The sequence below is a fragment of the Coturnix japonica genome, chromosome 1 (genome assembly GCF_001577835.2).
Source record: "Coturnix japonica isolate 7356 chromosome 1, Coturnix japonica 2.1, whole genome shotgun sequence".
Classification (NCBI taxonomy): Eukaryota; Metazoa; Chordata; class Aves; order Galliformes; family Phasianidae; genus Coturnix; species Coturnix japonica.
In genome coordinates this window covers 54,056,519-54,079,343 of record NC_029516.1, presented here as the reverse complement: position 1 = coordinate 54,079,343, position 22,825 = coordinate 54,056,519, and the positions used below count along the sequence as shown (strand labels likewise).

The following is a 22,825-nucleotide window of genomic DNA, read 5'->3' as shown; positions in this document are numbered from 1 at the left end:
GAATTGCCTCAGATGTCCCACCTTCCCTGCTCGTTGGATCTATTACACTGACATCAATTAGCCTGATCAATCTGCTATGGAGGTTATTCCCACCTACCCTGAGTCTGTTTCACAAGCCTGTAACAGTTCCTGAGAATGCATGTTTGTAGGCTGTAGTGTTCTGGTTTAGAGGTTCATCTGCCTGATGCAAATGCACTAAATATTGCCATTGTATCTGCAAAAAGATGATGACACTGCTTGAATGGCAGTCTGGGACTGAAATTCAGAGGAATTAGCATTACAAATGGGTGACTTGAAGTAGGGAGTTTTTGTATCTAATTTTATTTCCCCAATTCCCTTGCAAAGAGTTGTACAAGAGATGAGTATAAATCTACATATATCATAGATCCAAATAATAGATCTTTAAAAAACATTAGGAAGGAGGCATTAGAGGAATGTTTCTCGCCCTTTTAGATGTAAGCAGTACACAAACACAAAAACATGTTTTGAATCAGGGAAAAAAAAAAGTTGAACGTTAATGAATAAAGAAGGACATCTGCTCTGCACAGAGTATTGGGGAGCAGAGATCATAGACCAGGAGCAATGCTTAGCTGGATTCCTGGCAAGGTGACAATCACAAGCATGGCATGTGCCCATGGGAATGAGCTCTGCCTCTCAACAGGGTTTCACCTGGTTGGACCTAGTGCCACACTGATAGGACCATACTGAGTCTGGTTCGGACATCTCTTCAGTGGGAAGACAATTGAGGAAGGTGCTGAAAAGGGATTAATTCCTCATATCTGTAAAAGTTGCTTGGTGTTGAAAATAGATAAATAGATCTAAACTGTAATAGTCCCTGAATGAATTTCACCTGAATAGGAAAAATTTCCAACAGAGTAGGGCTATAACTGTAATCAAAATCCTTTTTAGCACATCCTGATTCCCCTGGTGCTTCTATAGAGTAGACTTAATTAATTTAACCTGTAAGAAGATGACCCATGAATCAGAATTCACAATGGATACCTGAAACTGAAAGACATAAAAAAAGATGCTTCGTAAATCACAATTGCCCTATTGTAGGGCAATTGTGCTAAACTGGGATGAGATCAGAGGGAGGACAGATTATAGAATTTTTCACATTTCAGTTTAGATCACAGATTTTGTACTCTATAAAGTAGTCATGCTGCTAACAAGGAAGGATCTAAATGATTCTGTGGCTCCAGTTGCCACAGGAAGCAGTCAAAAGTTGGGTAAAACTTACAGGTTATAGTGTCATAAATAGCTTGACAGAATCAAAAGCTGAAAGACAATTTTAATGACATCTGCGTCACTTTAGAGCACAAGGATACATCTGGTACTTTAGAACACAAGGAAAACAGGTAAGGTACAACAGTTTCTTCGTCAGTATGTGCTAGACTAAGGGAGATGCACAAGCTGAAAGTGGACCAGTAGAATCTTCCCAACAATCTCAGTTCCATCCCAGTACAAGGACTGGTGAGCCAGGAAGGCACTTTGCTACTAATTTGGTGATCCTTTTTAGAATTCTGGCATGCCTACACAGACTTCCATGTGTTTGTCTCAGTCCCAGACGTAGAACTGCCATGGGATCTGGATCAGTTTGCACATGGGTCCTTATCTCCTAGCCAAACTCTAGCTCAGAAGCAGCTCCTGCCATCAAAATTCCTCCTTACATTTTCAGACTGTAGTAACTCTTCTTTACCAAGCTGTTCTGAATGCACTGTTCCCGTCCACAGGTGAAGATGTTATGTCATAAATGAAATAACTCACGTACACTTCCAAAGACTGCAGAGCTCTCCGAGTCCCTTCCTGATTATCTTTTACTCCAATTCTGTGGCCCAAGATCCCTCTTGTATCTGACACTGTGTGAACATGCATAGAAAAAAAGTCTTTCCTTCTCCAAAGAACTTTCAGTGTAGTTAAGGAGGGGAAATATTAACATCTCTTTTCTTTATGAGGTGAAAAGTAATTGAATAATTTGTCTCAGATCTCTTCAGGATGACTGTGTGCATGTAGTCTGGTATGCTGGCATCACCGGTGATTTTTTTTTCTCCCCTCTTTGTGAAGCACAAAGTGTTTTTCTTGTTTTCTTGGAGTAAATCACGCCAGATTTAGCAGGAGGGTAATGACTTCTCAAGCCAAATGAAATCTTGTCAGAAGCACTGAATAGTACAGTGTCATTGAAGGGAAAGTCAGCAGGTCTTAATGAACATCATCAGGCTGCAGAGGCTCTGATTACTCAGATTGTGCCTGGCAAGATGTAAATCACTGAGGTAAAATGCAGAACAGTGGAACAATTAACTCTGCATGCAATGCCAGTGCTTGGGTTCACGGCAGGGCAAGACTCAGATGCTGGGCTGAGATCCTGGAGACCAACACTGAGCTCTGCAAAACCATGTATTCTTCCTCTGCATCCCACTGAAGGGAGCCTTTGGGATGCAGAGAACCTAGTGGAATGCGTGGACCCCAGGTGCAGGGAGTTGTATGAGTCTTGGTCTGCTGTGTGTAAACCTGTCTGTAACTTGCTTTAAAAGCACCAGTGTGTGCAAATTATCAGCACTGATGTCAGTGGGAGTTTTGCCACTGTCTTGAAGAAGCCTATGATCTTGATTGTTCTCTACAACTTAATTTCCTGTAATAACACCGAGTATGAAAATATTCCAGCCCCCAAGCGTTATTTGTTGGTTACAGTGTTTTTCAACAGAGTGGCACTTGTGTAGGTGAAGTTCATGCTGGTCAGCTACATGGAAAGCTGATGGTACAAAGTAGATAAGGAGATGTGTCAAGGTATTAAAAATTGGGGGGGGGGGAAGGGGGAAGGCAAATAGGATGAACTACAGGTAAAAGTTGCAGGCAGATATAGAGACAAAATTTCACAAAGGGACAGTCATCTATGGGGTTTTTACTTCCACTGAAAAAAAAAAAAAAGTAGAAGGGATCCTACATGCCTCTGTTTTCCCTGTGTCCCTCATTAACCCCAAATTCTGTTTTACTTGGCTGTTGCTTTGGCAGCTTTATGGTACATCCCCCGCATTCTTGCTCCACAAGAAATACTAAACTAGCCTGAGTCTACAACCTAAGTCACAGGGCTTCTTTCCTACTCAGTGCCTTATCCTTTGGCAGCAGCTCTCCCTGTATCCCCAAGGTGCTGTGGGCTGCAGCCATAGCCTGTATCTCTCACCTTACTGCTGCTGTGCTTGTGTCATAGAGGATTTTGTGGTGGGCTAAAAAATAAAAATAAAAAATCAAAGGAGGAAGAGAGCAAAGTTAAATAAGCTCCACTATTCCCAGTTTCCACAAACATTCCTTTCCTGGCTTAGCTTGCTGGTTTGGCTTGGCAGTTCCCCAGTTCCCCTGAGATCAGCACACATACCGCTCGTCCTCTGGAAATTCCTCCCTGGCCACAGGGAAACAGGTCACCAGCCAGGATCCGGGCTCCAAATTCATGAGGCTCTCTCTTCTCAGAAGGAGCCAGGTGGGCAGCTGAAAAAGAGTTGCTCAGAAAGGGATAAATAAGGTCTTCAAAGCTCAGAGGTTATCTGGGGAGGAAATGGTGTGGCTGATAGCAAAGGTGGCAAATGAAAGGTGTTAATGTGAATGAGAAGAAAAAAGGAAGAGAGAGGGAATTTGGAGGGACAGAAAAAATGTGATGAATATGGATAGGAAAGACTGAAGCATACATATGCTTAAGATTAGGGTAACATTCACCCCCTTGTCAGAATGGTATGCATCCCCATTTGAACCTGCTCTTCAGAAGATATCCATCTGTCACAGCTGGTCTTCATCTTATCTGTGTGATGCTCAGGCTCATGGGATGGCTGCATTCTTCTGGGTCTGGCACTGCCAGCCTCAGCCTCTTCCTCAGGGACACATTTGTTTCTGGTCCCCACCAGCCTCCCAGTGCTCCAGGATGTTGAGATACAGCCATCTGAGCAATTCACCACTGGTCATGGTAAAGTAACTACTAAAGTAACTAAAAAGTTACTACTGCTGAATTAGAAAATTGCCAGGGTCCTAACACCTCTCTTTGAGCTTTTAAAATTCTATAGGTATGAAAGGAACTCTTTATGCTGTCCAAGAAACAGCCTGTTTTTCACATGGAAGTTGAAAAAAGCATGTTCTTTTACAAGGTTATGGGACTGCAGCATTCCCCAGTATGACCAATTGTCTTCTGCTATTAACATCAGTCACAGCAGCAGTAACACAGTTGTCCCTGTTTTCCCTCTGTCAGTCCCTTGAGGAATGGATCAAGTTCTGCAAGCCCTCATTTTCCTCCCTGGTTTCCATAATGCTCACAGCCATGACTTTATGTTTTTGTTTGTGCCTCTCTCTTAAGAGGCATAAAGTTATCTTTTATTGAATTTGTTTATTAAATGCAGATTCTCTGTCTGGGAGAACTGTTTTGACTTAAAACATCTAAAATAAAAGATGTTTAATGCATGCTTCATTTTCATTTATTGCTATTGTTCATAGCTTGGCACCAAACAAAATCCTTTTCCAGTTAAACACTACTTGTAGACATCCAAATATAGTACAGCATGTTTTAAGTGAAAGCATTCATTTTTCAAAGTAACAGCAACTTCTGGTTTTCTGGATTGCCATGCCAATTTGGCAGATAATTCTAATGACAAAAACGTATATGCAGATTGTTTTGATGCTTTATTCAACCAGAGTTTTTGCTGGGACAGAATTAGCTTGTCTTGGAGTTAGTAAATCCAAAACTCAGATGGCTTCTCACAAATATATGGAGTTAGAAAAGCAACCATGAGTTTTTCATCATTTGTGTTCCCCATAATGGGAATCACATACAATCAATTCCATTTAAGCTCAAGTCATGACGGGCAGTGCCAGCCAACAAGCATAGACCCAAACCTGCCTTCTGCCTCAAGCATGAGGTTCTTACCTAAGTTGTCTAAATCTCCTTCTTTTCTTCATGAGGTCCTTGTCTCTTACTGTTCTCTGTAAAATCAAGCCCTGATGCACAAAAAGAAGATAGCAGCTGCTTGGCTGAGTTCTGCACAACACTACATGTGGTGGATGGAGGGAATCTTCCAGGAACACAGGAAGCTGAGAAAAAGATTCAGCTATTTATCAGTGCAGCTGAGAAAAACAAGGCAGACACAATCTGACTGTCACATGGACTTGAAGCTTGTCTTGTCATAGTGTTGTATTTCTCATATTCACAGTAAAGAAACTTTTTGGGCTCCAGGTTATGAAGAAGCCCTATCTATGTTGTAAATTGTTAACCTTTAAGGATACCCTAGATTTCCCTAGAAAGACACTCCTTTTCTAGATAGAAATAGTATTTATGGAGTGGGCTGCTTGATGTCTACTGAGAATTTCTGGATGCCCTTCAAACAGTGAATGACTAATGCAGAGAACCATTGGTCCTGTCATGTCAGCCCTAATCCCTGTGCACGCTGCTCATGTCCAGCATGGCCCAACAGAGGTGAAGTCCAATACAAATATGTGGGAGCATACAGGGACTCTCAATCAAAACATCACTATCAAAGCAGAGCTCAGTTTCTACTTGCACAAATTTGTCAGTGGGGTAAACATAAGCAATTCATCACGTGTGTTAAATGCTCCATACTCATCCCTCCTTTCTATTTTTTGATCCAAATTAAAGATCATCACATCCATCTGTCTCTTTACAACAGACATAATGTCCTGTGGTTTTCATTTCATTTCATTTCTGATTGCATTCCTGTTGACAAACAAGGCAATAAACATCAAAGGAACAAATGTGTCTCCCCCAGCACTTCTGTGTATGAATGCTGCTGAACCCAGGGCTGGACATCAGTACCCCCAAAATGCTTTCCCATTGAAGTGGAAGAGTACTGACCTTCTAGCTGCAATTCAGCTGAGATCAGCTATTTAATTGCATTTCATTTTATTTATCTTTTTCCAAAATTTAATTCATTTATTTTTGTTTACCAAATAAAGAATGTATTATCTACATGAAGTTATAAATCACCTTCTGAATGCCCCTTTCACAACAAACAGGAGCATTATCTGAAGACCAATGCAATGGGTCATGGCTGCTTGATCAGACACAGTGTGTATGAGGTGCTTACCCCACTATTTGCACTCTTCTTCCTTAATATCTATGCAGTTCTCAGGGGTCAAAACAATTTAAAGAGTACAGGGGTTCCCATATAGAAAGAAACATATAGGCCCAGGCTATCCCTACCTCATTTGGCAGTCATGCTAAATGTCAACCTAACATATGATTAGTTTGCTTTATGTGTAATGTGTGTTCCAGTTCCTCAAACAATGGTTGCCTCTCACCTACAATCCAGATCAATAATAACACGGTCATTATGTTACGTTACGATAGAATAAAATGGATATCAATCACATACTCAGATCCTGATGATCTCTCTCAGCTTCCCTTCATTACCACTAAGCTGAGGAAGAAGTGTCATGCAGAATTATCACATGATGTTTGATTTTTGCAAAGAGTGTTTCTTTAGTCACAAGACAACAGGATCAGAATCGTCTAAAAATGCCAATCCACTAAGTGTATACCTATTGGTAAAAGCTATTCTAAGCAAGCACAGTCCATTATGAAATCTTCAAAGATTTCAAATTAGTGAGAAGAAAGCCCAGATCTGGGTAAAAGCATGTTGATATTCACAATCTAAGTATCACAATAACTTCTCTGCATTGATTTTCTACAGTCCAGTCACATCTTCTTTTCCTGCCCCCCAGTCAAGCTGTTTTTCCTTAAAACTTACTTAGACTATTTTCCTGGAAGCAAAATTCCATTTTACAAGTTCAACTTAAAAGACTCTAGAACAGACTATATGGATAGGAAGAAAAGCTCTGAAACAAATATCTGAGACAAACTGGCAGGGTCTTCTTGCCTGGGCACCATTGAATGACGACCTCTGTAGCTGACAGGAAATGGAATAGCAAAAGCTGTAGAGTTTTGAATTTTCACCAGTTTCAGGAGATGCTCCCAGTGTTTGGTACCTTTTAGGTCTTTGGAAGAAACAACATCCTATCCATCAGGTCCATATATTTCAAATTTGGAGAGAAGAATGTCATGGGAGATCATGTAAAAGGTCTTACCAAAGTCTAGAGAGATGACATCAGTGGCTCTATTGGAGCAGTTATTCCATCCTAAAAACTTTCTCTTCACATTGATCCTAAACACACCTTTCACAGCACAGGGCTCTTTGTGACCTGGCTGTCTACAGCACAGCATCACAGGGCTAGTGGTTATAGCTCAGGTCATTTGAGGGCCTAGTTCTTGGTGTACAGCTGCCTTAAGCAGTTTGCTGTACTCGGGGTCCTGGCAGGGCTTTCTGAATTTAATGAGGAATCTAGTTGTATATCTGTCTTGGCTTTATATAGACAAATTATGAAACCTGAAAGATCTAGGAACATTCAAATTTTAGGAGAGTGTAATGACAGAGAAAGGTAGAAAAATGTCAACTTTGTAAGGTGGAAATTTCATGTGTGTGTGAAGTTAGGGAGGCAGCTATAAAATTAATTCATTTTGTAGTTATCCTTCAAATTTCTTTGATATGTTTCTGACAATACAGAGACTGATGAAATTCTGCTAGCCCACCATTTCTTCTGCACATTGAAATCTACCAATGTTTTGTTTTTTTGTTGTTTTTTTTTTTTTTTTTTTTTGGGGGGTTATTTTTTTGTGGATGATTATATTTGAGTTCCATTAATTTTTAGTATTATTTTTATGGAAATGCAGAAAACAGCACAGTGGGGCCCAGACATTCAGAAACATAACGTGACTCCATCTTCAGCTCTCAACTACTTTCTCAGACTTCTTTATCTTCACTGCTAGAAAACACACAATGCTTTGAAAATACATTATCCTCAGAAATAATTAACTTCTTTATGAAAAGGACACGATATCCCTCTGTTTTTTGTTTATCTGGTAATGTTGATTTATACATTTTTACTATCCAGCTCATATTCTTGTTATTAAGAAAATCATCAGCAGGTGCACTGACATCTGGAGCTCAATGAACAGCTGGGAAGACAGCTGGGTTTTCACTGTTGTTGAGAAAAGGTGAAATCCTAAAGTAGAGGAAGCAAACAAATGAGTTTTATGCATTCTCCTCCTACTGAGGAGTTTGGATGGAGATGTGAAAGAAGGGGAAAGAAAATTTTGATTCAGTCTAATCTGAGGGAGAATAATTGATGAAAATTTTAATGTTTATTTGTCCTCAGTTCTGAGCTGTGATACTTATAGTCAGTGTGAGGAACAGCTTGTCATTTTGCATGTATGCAGCTATATATGGGTGAGAAGTTCATGCACAATTTGAATAATAAATATTTTGTTAACAGTTTAATAGCAGTTCCTAGTTTGACAGTTACACACTGGAATCTACTTGCTGGTTGAAGGCATTCACAAATAGCTTAAATGAATAATTTCAATGACCCCATCTTTTCTACTGTTTCTCTTCACCTCAGCTAAAAGCTCCACAATCTCAGTGGAGCAGTTCCCACAGTAAGATTCACCGCAGGATAACCGAATCAACAGCAGCAAGAATCTCATTATTTTCTTTATTCTGAAGATAAACATATGGCCATAGATTTAAAGGCAGAAAGCCTATCTATTTTTCAGTTTGGCCACATGCGTAGACTTTCATGCAGTGACCTTTACAACAGGTCCAGTGAATTGTGTTTTATTAGTGCAGAAAAGACTGGGACAACTGGAAAGCATAATGAGACAGAAATCTGTTAATTCTCTTATTAGCATGTAGTAGGGGACGGGCATTCTCCTGGTTGAAAAGGCAGGCAAATCTCAAAAAGAACTTCTAAATCTGTGTAATACTGGTTGTCTAACTGATAACCAAGCTATTATTTTACTTTCAGAATAGACATTTTATAAAATTAGTCCACAACAGCCTGAAGAAACTGAACTGCAGTTCATGATTGTGAAAAAACACATCCTGCTCCCTGCTTGATCTGTGGTTCAGACTTCACATTTGATTCCTTTCTCAGCATTTGGGCTTGGAATAAAATTTAGATATGTCCAATTTTCTCTCTTAAAAGATAAGGGGAGTATAAGCCTAGAAGAGAAGGAAATTGTCAACAGCCTGTTGTCCTGCAGCCTATCCTCATCTCTGGCAGAAGCAACTGCACTAAATGAGCTAGCCATTCTCTAAATGAGCCCATGAACTTGATGGCTAGATCAAGGATAGGTCCTCTGCTTTTCTTAACCAGGGCTCACACCCATCCTTACATCATTCAAGATCTGGAATCATCACCAAATGTCCTAACAGCTGTTGGACCACATTTCACTGGGAGTTGCTCACAAGGAGGAGCACTGCTGGCAGAGCAGCTGTGAAGGGGAATAAGGGAGCTAAAAGCTACCACAATTTTTTGGTCTTCTTTCATCATTCATTCACAACCTGCCAGATTCCTGGCTTGGCTCACTGTGCGGCTCCACAAAGCAGAGTTAGCCCAAAGGAAAGGAGGGAGAGCATGGCTGGAGGCAGACACACGGGACTGCTCCTTGCAGCTGGAGCTGGGCTGAGGTCAGCCTCAGCAAAAGCCTAGCCACACTGTCACCTTTTTCCTGCCTGGAAACCAAAGGAACCTGAATGAAAAAGAAAGTACAAAAAGATGCTACTCGACCCTGTAAAACTGGCGCCTAGCTGCACTTTTCCCTCCCTCCCACTCTTCATGGTAGAATTGGAAATAGATTCGTTCGTCATTATATCACCTCATTTGAAGGAAACAATTTTAAATGGTTTAAGATTGCTTTCTGTTTTCCCATTTCACAGGGGCACTTGTAGAGAAGTTTTGGAAAGCACTGTGATGCAAAAAGGAAAGGACAGGGGGACCCACAGTAAGAATGGAAATACAAAGCAATATTTTTTTTCCCACCTTTAACTGAGGTGGGAAAATATTGTCTCTTTGTTATGTCAGTGCAGCAGGGTTAGTATTGTCTTTACTGCTGCATTTCACTCGTATATTATACTGTCCACTACAGCCTATCTCCAGTTCCTAACTATGTCAGTAAAATGAAGTACAAAACATTTCACTTCTCCAATTCAGTTTCTCTGTGTATATCTTTTTCTCTTCATCTCTGCTTTAGCAGCTTTGCTCCAATGTATTAAAAGCTTATTTGGGACATCTGCAAGATTTTGTAAGCATAAATAATTCCAGGCAGGGATCCCCTCTTCATGACCAAGGTAAAAATAAATAACACAGCATACATTTCTCCAGGCTGGGAACAAATGAAAATGCTGCATAATGGAAATTCCGTGTAAAGAAATAAATTTTGAGACCCTTTCAGCTAGTTGATGCTAGTCAAATATTCCAAACCATTCACATTAACTGTAAAAAATATACTGCTACTCTCAAAGTACAGGCTCAGATGGACTATTTCCTTCTCCAGTAGTATGCATTACTGTAAATAGATCTTTAAATTTGATCTTTTTAATACCCCTTTAAATTTCCTTCTTGTGCCAGGTGACTAGAAAGGCTACTGCCTTTGTTTAATGTAGGAACTTCACTATACACAAGCTAAAATAATATAATCTAATTTAGTCTGGTCTAGTCTAAGCCAGTCTCCTATGGTTTAAAGTAATATATCATGGGGTAGTTATGAAATTTAGAATTATAAGGTACGTTGGATCCTACTGTATGGAATTAAGACACCTATTTAGAAAAGGTATCCTTTTTTTTTTTAAAAAAAAAAAAAAAAAAGATAAAATAATGAAGTGTAACTTTGCAAGAACTGATTAGGTCATTAACAATGAAATTATGTGCAACTTGTCATTAATTCTAAGATTTTTAAACTTTTTTCTTCCCTAAAAACTGTATTGGCTGTTGCTATTTTTCATAGGGAGACCTCCTCTTCATATCTATACTGACAACAGTCAGACTTCCAGGATGGATCCTTTTTCTTTTTAACGTTCAATTTATAACTAAAGAGGAAATAAATGCCCATTCTCACTTCTTGCCAGAAGGCAGAAAGAAAAAAAGAAAAAAGGGGAAAAAAAAAAAAAAAAAGGAAGAGATCATTTTCATTTTAAATTGCATTCTTAGGAGCTAATATACCAGCATTCTTAGGAGCTAATATACCAGCAATATGGAGCTAAAAGTACAAAGACAAAAATTCTCTTGGTAGTTGCTTTTAAAAATGTGCAAGTTCATCTTGCTTTGTAATTAAAATGTCTTCTCCATCTCACTGTTGTGCTCTCCTGAGGGGCAATGGGATTTCATGTCCCAGTAATAGAGATTTTAATGTATTAAAGCTGGAATGCACAAGCCTTTGCATAGAACTTATTGTCATGGGAGCTACTTGTGTGAGTAACTGCAATTCCACATACAGATTTCAGAAGCTGGCCTATAGCAATGCAGTGGTTTTCCTTGTCTTTATATTTTATCTTTATATATATATATTTTTTAATTATTTTTTTACGTGCTTCCCTGCTTTCAGTTCTTCTTATTCTTTCTCCAGATTCCCATTCATTTTATTTCTCCTGAAAATTGTAAAATTGTTCAGTTGTTTCTAATACAGCAGTTTTGATGCAGAAAAGCAAAATGTCTGAAAGTGTAAAGAAACCATGCCTGAGCACCCATCACAATGCTGGCCAGCTAAAACTCATTTTCCCAGGAGAGACCGTAGGCATAGGACACCTTAAACATCTTGCATACATCCTTCTGGGGACAAGGCCAAAATAGAAATAAAGATGGTTGAAGTTACTACACATGGACCTGCTCATTTCTTAATAACACTCTACGTTCTGTGGACTACAACACAACTTTTGCTGCCTGCTGCACAGATCTCACAGGCTGCCACCACTCCACTATGAAGGAAGTAACCCTTCCAGAATCAAGATGTGCCCCACAGCCTGAGCAGGTAGTTTCTAGGGGCAACAAAATAATCAGTGACTTTGAATGACTGCAGGAAAGTGAAGGCACAGATTTCACAGTTTGAGGCAGTTAATTTGTGATATTCGGTTGTTACTCTACTGATGGAGAAACTCATCCCAAATTAAAACTGTTTGTGTATAAAACATACTCTGGTCTGATTGCAAACTCTCATAAACAAGGCTATCAAAGAGAAACATGAAACAAAAAGCTTTCCTAGAGGGCATGCAGACTTTGATACTCATTTGTTCTTTTCTGCAGTGTAATGTCAAGAAAAAATGCAGGGATGAATGTCAAAGCAGTACTTCCACCATCCATCTCCAACAGTTGTTACCAACAAATATCTTCTCTAGCAGGATCCTTGGGTGTGCTGAGATCCATTTAGTCCCATCCTACACAGATTAGACAAAAATATCATAACACCAAGAAAATTTCCATCTCCCTCATGGAATTAGAATATTTATTCATTCTTTTTTTTCCTAATCATGTGCTTTTTAGACTGTAAATGGAGTATAATTCAAATATCGTGTGTTCTCCAAGCTTGTCATAAAACAGAACAAAAAATAATAGCCAATGAACTAATTATTTTTTAATGTTTTACATAATTTACTGTGCCATCATGAGCAATAATCTATAAAGTTTTACATTTTCATTTCATTTAATATAGGAAGCAGCATATTTATTTCCATGCATAACTACAGTCACAGTACTGGGAAGCTCTTGTAGTAATCACCTTTATTCTCTGCTTTTACCAAGAGAACACATCTAAATAAATATAAATTGTTGTCATTATGCTTTGGGTTGCATTAACTTCTTTTTATTGAGAACTGGAAGTCATGACTTCAAAAGCTTTAGGCAAAAAAGGGAAAATTGGGAAAATTTTGCTGTGAGGGGTCAAGCTAGATGTACTACCAAGCATGTAGCAATTTCTCACATCTAGGCAGTGGAACTAGGTGATTCTATCATTCTATGATGACAACAAATGTTTATCACAAGGCTAATGAGGTCCAGAAAATTCTGGCCCAGTTCTTAAGAAATGTGAAAGTATCTTTAAAACAAATCATAGAATCGTAGAATGGATTGAGTTGGAAGGGACCTTCAAGATAATCTATTTCCAACCGCCTTCTAGGCCAGGTTGCTCAAAGCCCCATCCAGCCTGGCCTTGAATGCCTCCAGGGAGGTGGCATTCACAACCTCTTTAGGCAACATGTTCCAGAGTCTTGCCACTCTCACAGTAAACAATTTTTTTCTAATATCTAGTCTAAATCTACCCTCTTCCATTTTAAAGACATTTCCCCTTGTCCTGTCATTACATGCCCTTATAAGAAGTCCCTCCCCACTCTCCCTCTCAAAGAAATCTCAAAGCTGTTGTGAGCTAAATAGTTAGAAACAGGCCAACTAGTTGGCAAACCCTACTGTAGCTGTTGTTTAGAAACCTGGTTAATGCTTAAGGAGAAGTGGAGTTGAGTTAGCAGTCATGCAAGAGTGGCTACACTCCTGCAGTGAACAGAATGGAAGAAGATGTGTAGTCTTTAACTATTTCTTGAGATCACTTTGAGTCACCTTCAAGACTAGACTTGTTGGCTGATCATCAGCTCTAAGCAGATCAGTAGCAAACTTCAGGGCACAGGATGAAGCCGCTCAAGCAGGTGGGTTGGAAGCAAGTGTGCATATTCAGCGTTCACATTCGCTGCTGAAAAGCACCGCCCATGACCTCACCATGCTCACATCCACTGTTTGGCTTCAGCAAGTGTTAATGAATGTTGTTGGATGCCATTTTTTCCACACAGAGGAATTCAGTTCCACACCTTTCAGTAATTCACACTTCCATGTCAGACACCATTTGTCAGACTGTCCTTCTGCCGCCATCTGTCACATGGCAAAAAAAATATAATGGAAAACCGGTGAAAGGATTCAACCTATGCTGCCATACCAACAACATCAGCATCTGACATCATGGGCCAGTATAATAAAATAAGAGGCACTACTTTGAAAGCAGCTCTCATATAACTGATTTCAACAACAACAATAATAATAATAATATAATAAAATAAAATAAATAAATAATAAAATAAAATAATAATAATAATATAATGATTTCAATAAGATTAATCAAAACCTTTTTGTTCCACCTCATCTTCATACATGATATGCTTTTTATTATGTGACCACACAGTGTTAGCACAGAAGTACCTGTAACTCAGTTGGAGATCATTCAGTACATTTGTAATAAAACTAAAAAGAACCAGAAGTTTCTCCATTTCATTACAGCTCTGGGTTGTGCCTTCTCTGTCAGTACTGATCAGGGTTCTCTTCAGACATTCACAGTCACTGAAATGAATCATCTGTATCACCACAAAATGATGCACATTGGTCTGCATCTTTTTATGACAGGGAGAAGAAAATGGCTAAGAAACGGTAACTGTTTTGGTGAAGGAAAGAGGTGGTAGCTAATCTGCTATTCACTGATGTAACTCACCTAAATTATCTCAGGTATGGAAGTAGATGAGGGTGGAAGTAAGGTCAGCAGAAGAATTTAAAGTGGAACTTGCAATCAGCAAATGCAGAAACTTGCTGCAAATCATTCCCTGTCTCAGTTTTTGTGCTAAACTTATAAGTGTTTTATATCAGTGTGACAAAAGTCAGAGAGCACTGGCTCTAAATGCTCACTTGGTCTCTGAGGAATTTGTGAATTCATGGAGAGACAGTAGAAGGATTTAACTACTGTGTGGGAAGAGAGAGAAAGAGAAGGAATACAATAAAACGTGGAGCAGGAAAATCAGATCACCATGGCAAATACAAATGAGTTCAGAAAGAGTTTCTGAGTAGAGTTTGTAAGAGCAGTAACAAATTTTAATATGCTTTGGGAACAAGATAATGAGATCGGGGAGTCAGTGCTAATCTGACCACTATAGAGGAGTGGTTCTGATACGCATACAAAGCCCTTCCTCACAACACAGTAGCTCAGGCCTGTGTCTGTTTGAATCTCTTAACCTAATCCATGTTATCCTGGGAACAGTTGGTTAGGAAAACCCAGCTGCCTTCCGTGATGTTACTTATGATTCTGTAAGTAGGTCAGTGTTCAGTCAATAATACATTATTCAGTAGCCTGAAGATTTCTTAAGTTAAGCATTTCTGTTTGGGTGGTGATGGGCTGAATCGGAAGTCTTCCTGCCAAGGTCTCTGGTAGGAATCTGCACTTGGCCTGAAAGCCAAAAGTGATCAGTATGATGATAATAAGCATAACAGCACCAAAACAAGATGCCATAGACACATTTTCCATGGCTCATGGAATATCTGGGATGTAATCCATCTGCATATGTGTGGGTACTCTGCATTCTGGGGTTATTTCCATTGAAAGAGCATATAAAAGATACAAAAATGAATCGTCATCACTATGGCCTGGATTTCTGCCAGCTGCTTAGTAATTAGAAATTTAATTGCCCAGTGATAAAAGTTTTAATTACTTGGCAATTAGCACTTGAAGTTTCAAGTGCATCACAAACACTCGATTGCATTCCTCAACTGCCAATAATGAAGGATGAAATAGCTCTAGGATATCTTAGCAAAGCTTTCAGAAAGAGGGATGAACAGCGATGATAGAACACTAGCAAAAAATGTGGATAGTCCTTCTTGTCAGTAGCCCGTTTGTCTGGGTCAGGAGTGGTGAGGCACTGAAGCAGGTTGCTCAGAGAGATGGTGGGTGCCCCATCTCTGGGGACACTCAAGGTCAGGCTCTAAGCACCCTGATCTATCTGTGTGTGTCCCTGTTCACTGCAGGAGAGTTGAACCGGATGGCCTCTAAGGGTCCCTTCCAACTCAAATGATTCTACGATTCTATGAAAGCCAAACTGTTGGATAGCTAAATTCTCTTCTCCAAGAGCAGGAAGGCTGTAGGGAGGATGCTAGAGAAGAGGTTGCTACCAATACAGGGCATATTCACTGCCAGGTTAAGAACAGCCCTAGGTGATTCCTGTCCTTTTGATCACTTTCTCCCACAGTCCTCCAAACACAGGGTCAAATGGACTAGATCTGAACTGTCTCACTACAGGAAGGCAAGCTCACTCCCAGAGCAGAACCTTCGGTCAAATTGTGACCTGTGCCATTACTTGATGCATTCGATCTTTCAGGCTTTTAGTCACATACAGTGCGAGCACCATTCAGTTTCTTAAGAAAGTTTTAATTTTAATTCTCATAGATTTAATATGAAGCCCCTAGCTCTGGAGGAATCAATAAATTGTCTGACTCCCATCATTGCAGGATTTGCAAGGGTTGCTCTGAAAGTAATGCCTTCTATTTTATTATGTTGGTGCATGACACCAGCGGCAGCTGTTGGTGGTATGGCAGTAGAGGCTGAACCTTCCACCAGTATTTCATCATATTTTATTGGAATGTGAAAAATGGCAGCAGAGGGACAGTCTGACAAAATGGTGTCTGACATGGAAGTGCAGATGAAGCAAACGTGTGGAACTGAATTCTTCCATGTGGAAAAAATGTTACTCACTGACATTCATTGATGCTTGCTAAATGTTTATGGAGACCAAACAGCGGATGAGCACAGTGAGGCAGTGGGTGGTGCAGATTTTTACAGGTGCAGCATGCAGGCTCTTGTTCATGGCTGGCAAAAATACATAGCTAATGGTAGTGACAATGTTGAAAAATAGTGTTTTGTACTTGAAAATTTGCTACATCAAACAGTGTTATTGTGCTCTTTCCATCTGTTGTAGTTTCCATGGAAATAAATAGGAGGCATTACTTTCAGAGCAACCTATGTATTTACAGTTTGTAGTATCCAGCTGAAGTTTTGTGTTTTTTTTTATTGCAATATCACAAACTATTTTGCCTATACTACATTCCCCAGCTAACTCAAGTCGCAAATACTCCCTCCTGGGTCAAGCATGAACTACTTTATACCTGGTATTATCCAATTAATTTCCCATATGCCAGATAGCAAAGGTCCTAATTAAGTAAATCTCTTAGGGCCTAGTTTCTTTCTCCTGGAATTACTAGAACTTAAATATCATTAACAAGTCAAACTTTAACAAAGTCAACAGATGGCATCAGTCCAGGAAGCAGGACTACATTTAGGCTACAGTGTTTAGGAAGAACTGCATATTTGTGATCTGCTTCGGTAATCAAAGAAGAAAATTATGTGAGGAATTGTGTGGTCAGGGAGAAGGGACAATTTTTCCACAAAATAATTACAGATACTGCAGAATTTTTTTGCATGTCCAGCAAAGAGATCTTTAAATAATATTCATGTTTTCTACAGTGTGCAAAATCCATCATGAGGACTTTGGCAAAACAAGACAAAATTGATCTAGTAAAAATATTTCATGGAAAAAAATATGGTAGAATGAGGATGCAATTAAACTTCTCAGAAATTTAAAATAAGCTGAATGTTCTATTAAACGTTACTTGTAAATATATATATGTATACATTGAGATGGAGAAGAGAGGAGGGAGACAGTGAGGGAGATCATAGTGTCTTCCAATAACTTTTTCTCCTTTTTTAAACTGTTTTCCAAATTTAGCTACTGTTAAAAAACAGTGAAGGTTTAGAAGAGAAGCTTATGAGAAAATGAAGCAGTAGTCATGCAAGCACGGCTTTTAAAGAACACCCCTTCCTTTTCCTGGGTATTAGAACTAAATCCACCAAACCCTAAACATCAACATCCAAATCATATGCATATAACACCAAATGAAATATTTTTTCCCCTAAACTCCAAAAGGAATTTATACCTTTAAATAGTACTTAGCCAGTAAATATAGTAACTCAAAGCCTTTAAGTGGCCTGTAATTCCACATCAGATATTTTCTATACTCCTGACTATCAAGGTCATTGATTCTACAAAGTCCTTTTCCCAGTGATGTGCTGTGTTTAGGGGATATATTTATTCTTGCTTTCTTATTTCAATAGTGTATTTTGAAGAAGTGAATAAATATCTGACTGTTGGCTGTGTCTAGCTTTAAGGCTGTGTAGTATTAAGGTCATAATAAATTGGGATTCACCTCACTGAATGTAGCTGTCTTGTGCAAGCTGGTACCAGGCTTAATGAAGAGATATAAACATCTCTGAAGGATGACTCACTCCTTCCAGACATAAATACCGGGGACAAATGAGGTAATCTAGGAGCTATCAAGTACAGAAAGATCAGCTTCTAGACAGCAGAAACAAGGAGAAATGTAACATCTTAAGTGTGACAGCTGGAGTACGGCCTGAAGAACACAGGTTGTAAGTAGGGTCAGCATTGGTTTCCCCTTGCTGAACAAGGAGAGGAACACACATTTTAGGCTGTGGTTCAGAGTCCCAGGCCTGAATCATAAATGACTCTCTGCTGGATACTGGATGCAAGACAAAGAGCTGGCCTCTTCCTCCAGCATGTTACAATCAAAACAGTCTATGCAGCCCATTTATTTATAGTGAGAAATTACACTTTATAGTGTTTTTGTAGTGGGCAGTGATTTAGTTCAATCAACTACTGAAAAAGTCCTTCTTTCTCAAGTTTGGCACCCTATAGAATTTCTCTTTTCCCATTATTATTTTCCAGCCATGCTTTACCCAGCTGCTCAACGGCTGAAGAGGTCCTCAGCTGCCTTCCTTAATCCAGTGCTACAAAACTCCCTGGAAGATGTGGTTCTGCTTTATGAGGTTCAGTATATGAGAGCAAATGGTACCTCAAGTACTAACTAAATCTGAGCTTACTGTACATTATGGAATTATCTATTATCTGTCTTCATTCCACCTTTACTCATCCCAGCTATAAACCTACTGCTGACTATATACTACCTCATCAGAAGGGAGAGAACAGACATATATACACCGAACTCAGCTCTTTCAGTACTTAAGCAGACAGCAGCTGCCTGCAGTACTTGAAGTGTGGGTTCTAGCTCCCAGACAGGGACAGGGAAAACCAGAGCAAACAGCTTACCACTGAAAGTAGCTTTCTTCCAGAATAATCATATATTAACAACACAGTGTATTTTAATTCATTGGTCTGAGTCTCAGTCCCAAATTAATTGTTCAAACAATTAAAACAACCAGTATCGATCACTGCAAAGTAACTCCAAGAGCATGACTGTTTCTTTTCAGTTATTCATGTCCTCTTCTGCCCAGCAGTGGAGACTACAGTTGTAACACACAGTCTGGAACAGCATTGTATGATTAGCTAAGGGAAAGTAGCCTGACTGCAGAATGGGCATGGGACAAATCTAGCTATCCTACACCTTCAGAAACTGTCACTGGTTGTTCAAGCAAGGAAGATGGGCTGGGAAGACACTGCTGTATTTCCTGGTTGTGTTGCTGCCTTCGTGTCTCTAAACCCCATGTAATACCAGCAGCAGCATATGCCTGTTTTGTACAAAAGAAGGCTACCTGCTTTATGCTCTTCCTCTCTCCTTTCCCCAGAGCTGGTCTCTTGTTTCACTAGTGATGTAATAGAGAGGTCTGACATTCACATATAGATTTTCTGATCTGCTCCAGCTTCAGCCAGTGGCACGTGAGGTTTTTCTTCATCTTACCTATAACAAAACCCTAAGGACATGTTGTTAATTCATGTTAACTCTTCATAGAGTCTCTTGCAGAAGATAAACAGCTTTCTGTGTTCTGATTTTGTGACAGTTTCTTTTAGCTGAGCTTGACATTGACAAAGGTCAGAGGATCTCCATCAAAGATGAGGAGCTGGCTTCGCTGAGGAAGGCTGCTGAGTTTGACACCATCTGCAATGAGGTTATTCCCAAGAGCATCACAGAGATCCGCAGGCTGAGTAGCAGGCTGTCCTCTTATCCAAGAGTCCTCAAGAAAGAAGACTTTGAAAGGACAGTGCTGACCATGGTCTACACAGCCTACAGGGCTGCACAGTCCCAGGGACACCAGAAGGACACTTGGGCAGAATCCTTTGTCAATCTTTACAAAGCGCTGAAGCACGACTTGATGTTTCCATACAACAAACAGTCATCATAGAAGTAGACTCACAACAGCAGCTACTCAGCCACTTCTGGTTGATAAGGGGCACACATAGCATGTCCACCGCTTCGTTTTATGAAAGGTTTAACAGCCTGCTTCATGAGAGATTATTTGTTTTCTAGCTCCCTCTTGTGGAATTCACTTTATAGATACATGTTAGACGGGGAAAAAACTTGCCTTCAAACTCTCCAGTTGTTTTTTTTGTTGTTGTTGTTGTTCTGTTTTGTGATAGCTTTGAGGCATTTTCTGTAAAAGAAAAATAAGAAAGTCTGATGTATATCCCAGAAAGATATGCCCTAATTTCATCTGTGTGTTTCTTATAAACAATATGCACATGTGCTGGAAAATGCTGCTTTCTTCACGGAGGAAATAACTTCATATTTCAGCAGCTCAGTAAAAGAATGCTAAAAAGAGATGCAAAGGCCCTCTGTAAAAGGAAGAGGTTTCATAACTGTCAGCCTCCAGAAATTATGGCAAACATATGCATTCCAAATATCCCTGTAAATAAGCACTGTCTGACTCACTTCATTTGGCTGAGCCAGTTTTTAATCACAATAACATTTGCAGAAGACAAAGGACATTGTGACTACCAGCAGCAAACGGTGCCTGTAAACATATTTCCCAGTCCCCAGAACCACCCTCTTCAGTGTCTTTCATTATTTGCACATGACTTTGCTTCTGCTCCTTTATTTCTGAGTTGAACATGGATTTATCCTCTGTGGAGTAAAAAGGCAAAACAAAAGCTCTATTTAATTTAATGATGACAATTTATTTTCTGATTCTATCACTTGAACTTAGATCATCTAAACCAGTGCGTCAGAATCTCTCTGAGGCAGGGGAAGAAGGTGGATTAAAACATACATGGTGCTGAATTCATAAGTGTGGCTCATTTCTGATTGTAAATTATACTGTTCACCTGTGTATATGTGTGTGTGTTTGTGTGACTGTGTGTGTGTGTACATGGAAGAATCCTATATTATTCACTCAGGAAATAATTATATCCAAGCATCTGGAAGGAAAGGTTGTTCTTCAGCTCAATGGTGGGAATACTGAATGTGGAAGCAGAGGAAAAGCGGTACTCGTTTATTGCAAAGCCTGTTTGTAGAAGTAGTGCAACAGATTACTATAAACTGTTAAAGAAAAATTGTGGAGGATGTAGTTTTAATGGACAGAGAAAGGACATACTCTTCAAACTTTGTCCACAGGTTATTTAGATGCTGTTTCTTTATCTCACTCTTCCACAGTGTATGAAAGAGATGAGCATGTATCATCCTTTTATACCAGCACTCTCTCTTTCTCCATATACACAGTTTCTCAAGGAGATGAGTCCAAATCAAAAAAAGCTGAGACTGTAAAGGATGGTTGAGGATACCAAACCAATTTCTGAGGCATGATTAATTGTTTATATATCACAGATGTGATGTACTTCCACACATCGGCTGTGGGTGCCCCATCCCTGGAGGTTTTCAAGCCAGGCTGGATAGGGCCCTGGGCAGCCCAATGTAGTGGAAGGTGTCCCTGACCACAGCAGGGGTGTTGGAACTGGATGGGGTTATGGTTCCTTCTAATCCAAACTGTTCTGTGATTCTACGATTGTATAATGTTGGGCAAATGGAACAATAAAATCTGTGTCTCTTAACAGGAATACTCCAAGGGCTGGAGAAGAAAAAGCCCATCCAAAGCCATCTGGTTGCAGGAAAAAGAAATACTGTGATCAGTCAGAGCACACTGGGTTTGGCAGTCGCTTGTGGGAATATGGACTCACAGCAGCCTTAGGGAGCAGGTTGGAAATGGCAAGAACAGCTGAACAAAGGGCATACAAAAGTCAGAATCAATCCTTAGCAGTTTGATTATGAGCATGCATGAGTGTACACACTTGCAGGTATATACACGTGTATTTTCACTTTTGCACGTGAAGGCTTTTGTTGCTCAGTTTTGACATCTGATAGGCATACATCAAAGGAAGCTGAAAACCTTAGCTACAGAGCTATGTAGCTATAGAGCTACAGAGCTCTATGTACAAATACCTCCATTTTGGCACTCGCATACACGGATCAGTGCCCTCAAAGAAGCCTTGCACTACAGTTCACAAACCTTTCAAAGCCTCCAGCATAAATATACTTGATGTTGGTGCTTTCTTCCCTCTTCATGCTTTAGAAAGAGAGGGAGCACATTTCTGACTTCACAGCTTGGCTGCTTCTTGTCTCCCTAAAGCACCACTTGCTTGTAGAGCCAGGAACAGAGGCCATTCATAAATCCTTTACAGACAGTGACTCCAAATCTGCAAAGATAACAGGAAAGAGCACTCAGAAAATCTTAATTACTGGCAGTCATCCTCCAGAGAAATATTTCCCAGCCACCCCACAACAGAACTGTCTGGCAGACAGGCTTTAATCATCAGTAAGTATCACAGGTCCTTCAGAAAGGAATTGCATATAGTTTTGATTACACAGTCATTCCCGATAGCATACATACTTCACAGGTTGATAGATGAAACCTTTATCTCTGTAGCACAAAATAAAGTCTCTCTGAATTTGTTTCACCCCTTTCATTACTGCCGGAAAAGAAATTTATTTCTCAGGAATGTGCTTGGACTGCCTGATTTATTTAAGAGAAAACAATTACTGTAATAATAAAATATTCTACGTAAAACTAATCGTGTTTCCGTTGTATTGATTTCAGCAAAAGTTTTGCTATTAAGAGACTGGCAGCAAGAAAAACTGGTTATCTCAATCTGTAAAACTCAGTGGGATCAGTGGTACAGGAGAGAAGGGGGCATAAAACATTCCCTTTAATAGTTAATGGTAATAAATTTAATGGTTTAATGGTAATAAATTGTGAACAAGACTGTCTTTTTTATCCAGAGTTCAGATGGGAAGGAGCACTGTCTCTAGGCAGTATTCTGGGTTTAGGGCAGCTTCCCTCCCTCAGTACTGCATTCCCTGCCTCAGGTGCAGGGAGCCTGTACCTAAAAGAAAGGGAGAAGCTCTGCTATCT

The 22,825-nt window shown here is 39.7% G+C and overlaps 1 protein-coding gene across 1 annotated transcript in view; it reads left to right on the top strand.

The window, feature by feature from the left end:
- FAM180A (family with sequence similarity 180 member A) overlaps positions 1-22,484 on the top strand; it is a 28,013-nt gene extending 5,529 nt beyond the window's left edge. Inside the window, exons 2-3 of the mRNA XM_015866461.2 lie at positions 18,414-18,514; positions 19,484-22,484. Of these exons, the coding sequence (XP_015721947.1) occupies positions 18,414-18,514; positions 19,484-19,825 (443 nt within the window). The 3' untranslated portion in view covers positions 19,826-22,484. The remainder of the gene's footprint in view (positions 1-18,413; positions 18,515-19,483) is intronic.
- The last annotated feature ends 341 nt before the right edge of the window (positions 22,485-22,825 follow it).